Source organism: Azolla caroliniana, unplaced genomic scaffold (genome assembly GCF_043228905.1).
Source record: "Azolla caroliniana isolate FFs.n. ecotype wild unplaced genomic scaffold, voAzoCaro1.0.p SCAF_1, whole genome shotgun sequence".
NCBI lineage: Eukaryota > Viridiplantae > Streptophyta > Polypodiopsida > Salviniales > Salviniaceae > Azolla > Azolla caroliniana.
Genome location: NW_028230436.1, coordinates 29,316,816 through 29,320,682, shown reverse-complemented (window position 1 = coordinate 29,320,682; position 3,867 = coordinate 29,316,816). Strand labels below are relative to the sequence as shown.

Below are 3,867 nucleotides of genomic sequence, written 5' to 3'. Positions count from 1 at the left end.
TCGACACAGACATATAGACTTCTTGCCGGATGTTGTTCAACTCTTGTCGGAGTTGAAGCTTTCGGGCGGTCATGTTGGCGGCGAAAATTTTCTTTAAATTCGCCCGCCCCTCTTTAGGCATCTTGGCATTTCGAATGTGGCTAAGCATGTCGTCGTGGACACATGTTGCCAAGCAATACATTACTCGATTAGCCGCTTGCTCCCATGTCGCGTAGTTGGTGTTCTTTGAGTCGGGTCGATTTTCTTGAGCGTTGTTGATGTAGCTCCAATACCCTTGGCCGAGGAGGTATTGGGTCATCTTGTATTCCCAAGATGAATAATTGCTCCAGTCTACCTTTTTAGTAGGGAGCAAGCTACCCATTTGTGTGTTCATGTTGATTGTGTCTTCTCTTCTTTTGCTTTTCTTCCTTCGATCACGTACACGTGCTACGGTAGCGGATAGCCGGATTTTGTCGTTGGTGTCTCAAACACACAATCACAAAGTTGGGTGGGCTTAGTGGATTTTTTAAACCACATGCTCTAATACCATGTTAATAATTAGGTAAGTAATTAAGCAAGGGTTAATTAGTACCTAATTATGTGATTAAGTGATAAGCGGAAAATTATGTGATATGTGTATGTATGTGTGTGAGAGGAAGAGAGAGAGAGAGAGAGAGACTTATGAACAACACAAGATGGGGGATGAGAGACTATATTAAATTAATATTAGCTTCATCATCATCATCAGATACAAAAATACCCACAATGAGGTATATATACATCTCATGTGCAAAGGTGCACATGTGTGAGTAGAATACAGGTATTAATGTGTAAGTCCTATATTAAATGTACTTAGGAGTGGAGGATCTAGAATATCCCAATTAAGTACAAGGTCCTATTTAAGGCGTTATAGTCAACACTTCTAACTAGATTCTATCTAGCTAACTACGAAGTTACATGGTTGACTAACTAACTAAACTAAGTTGAGCTTGATCTCTCAACAAGACTATATACCTCGGTGTAATTACATGTTAATTTATGGGATTAAGCTAGTATAACTCGGTATAAATTCATAGAATTGGATTTTAAGGTGACTTTTCAATTGAAATTTTTTATATATAATATAATTTTGATAATTTAGTTTGATTTATGATGTATTTTGAAAAATAAAAGTGGTATAAATTGGTCAAAATAGGTATATGGTGGCATTATGATAAATAAGTTTAGGTTTAAGGCTACTTTGGTAAATAAGGCTTGTATATTTGAGTGTATAATTACTTTATAAATTGTATTTTTTTAGACATAGGGGTAGTTTGGTAAATTTAGAACTTCCAGGGGCATTCTAGTAAATAGACAAACTTCCAGGGGTATCCTGGTACTTTTCCCATATTTCAATTAATTTATATCACTCATCCCGTATTCCTTTCAAAGACAAGAGACTTTTCTTCAAGTCTCCCTTTCTATGACTTTGTAGCACATAAAAGAGATATCTTGCAATATCTTGTTTAGATGTATCACATTTTACTATGATTATCTTTTCATGATTATTGAAAACATGGTATTTTAAATTACCCATGCAAAGCTAATCGGGTTATAAACCTTGATGGCTTTCTTATCATAAAGGAAATCAAGTTTCAAGTACATTGACATATATGTACATACATTTACTTTATTAACTTGAAATGACCTAAGTTTAAGTATTGACAAAATATATGTATTAAGACATGTAAAAACCAAAATTGAATACTCCTTCCTAAACACGCATTTGTCATTTGACACTTGATCAATGTATTAAGTATTTAACTTCCTTCATGATGGGACCCTCCTAATAGACACCATGTACATTGATACGAGAGGAAGATACCGAATTCACGAAGGGTTCCTTAAATATTGTCGAGAAAGAGGGGACATATGTACTTAAGGAAATGCTACATTATATTCTAGAGACTTTATTGTAATTTGTATTGTTCATGATATCTTCTTAAAATCTTTGTGTTGTACTAGTGGTCATTTATTATTCTTATTGTTTAACACGTTCAATTTAGATGTTTTATTTTTCTTAAATATTCATTGAATAATGACTTATAGAAGTCCATGTCAAAGTGACCTAACCATAGTATGAACCATACCTACCATACGTGCATTCGCGTAAGAAAAACACCCTCAAAGAATGATAACTACCATACCTTCGGATTAACTATTTATTATGAGGTAGGGAAAAAACAAAAAAAAACACAAGAATGTTTGAATAACATTCGCATTCGTTTTCCAATGTAGGAAAACGAATGTTATGCTAGACGAACACGAATTTTACGTACTATGGACCTAACTAACTTAAGCCGGAGGAAGACACTCTGAGGAACCAACATGAACTATTGATTATTTCCTTATAACTGTTTCGTTGCACGAAATAGTCAAACCGAATGACAAAGACAGAGAAAAGAATGGGAGACAATATAAAGTTGTTTGTGTATTTTTTGAAATATGTCAAGGACAATGACTCCCTATGTGAAGCTTGAGAGAACATTACAAAGGCAGAATCTATCTTCTCATATAAGTGAGGGAAGGTGCACATATCACCTACAAAGATTTGGACTGTGATAAAACATAGGAGCTCTAATCCTAGTTCTAAACATAAATAAAGAAAGTTGTTGACTATGGGGAGGTGCGTGATTTGTAAGAATTTCATTTATATAAATTAATCTCAAATCATTATGAATATAATATTATTTCATTTTGATCAACAATGCCATGGTGAACCTTATATAGGTTGCTCGCATGTTTATTAATCACCATCTCTCTCTCTCTCTCTCTCTCTCGCTAGTGTTTCTTCAGTTTTATTTCTTAAACAAGTTATACAACCTATATTGTTTTGGGTTCACAAGCCAAATTAACCTCTTTAGAGACATCAATACTCTTCTTCTTTTCTACCTCTCTATACCAGGGGCATTCAAAGTGTACTCATAAATGGTGAGGAATCAGAGGGGGATATTCAAGAGCATGCAACCATTGATGTGCTCTAATATAATGTTACCCAAGTGTGGTAGATTTGTGCATCCTTATCGCTCCAATAATGAAGCTTTCAATGAATTAGATTATCTAGAACAACATGAACCATTGTTCACTTCTAATAATAATAATGATAAACCTTATCATAATGGTGCTAATGATAATAATATTGAATATTTACCGAGGTCACCACTGAATTCATTATCAAAATCATTATCCTATTTCATGTCACCGTTAAGGCGCCCCTCAAACATGGCTAATATCAATACTAATTGCAAGAAGAAGAGTTTCAGCAAAACACCTCGAGGCTACTTTGCTTTGTATGTGGGTGAAGAAAGGAGACGATTTCTTTTAAAGGCAGATATGATTAACCATCCTTTGTTTGCAACCTTATTAGAGAAGGCTAATGAAGAATTCGGGTTCGATCAAGAGGGACCCATCACAATTCCGTGTGATATTGCCTTCTTTGAGCATATCATTTTGTTAGTCGAATCCAACAATTAATCTTACACTAATGCATCAATCTCATAAATGTGTGATTGATATATTTGTAATGATATTGGTTCATTGATCCCCACTTTTACATGTACATGATCAAATTTAAGATTCGAGTAAAACAAATGGTTATGAGTTGAACTCCAAAAACTATGTGACAATGTATGGGATTAATTTGTCATCACACCATATCACCAAATTTTGATAAAGGGTTTCTTGGATGAAGAAAAAGATGAAATCATAAACCAAAACGTTTTGTGTCATATCATATTGTAGATTTTGGAGAGGTGTCAGAAACAATAGAAAACATGCATTTGGCATTTTCTAGCAAAAAGTTTAATTCATACAATCAAATTCTGGTTGTTGGGCAATTGTAGCATTTGT

General features: G+C 34.1%; 1 protein-coding gene across 1 annotated transcript; it reads left to right on the top strand.

Moving 5' to 3' along the window:
* Positions 1-621: 621 nt before the first annotated feature.
* Positions 622-3,519, top strand: LOC147869526 (uncharacterized). Its single transcript, XM_087325511.1, has 2 exons — positions 622-720; positions 2,953-3,519. The coding sequence occupies exons 1-2, from the start codon at positions 622-624 to the stop codon at positions 3,490-3,492; spliced, it is 639 nt and encodes a 212-aa protein (XP_087181637.1). The 3' UTR covers positions 3,493-3,519.
* Positions 3,520-3,867: the final 348 nt, after the last annotated feature.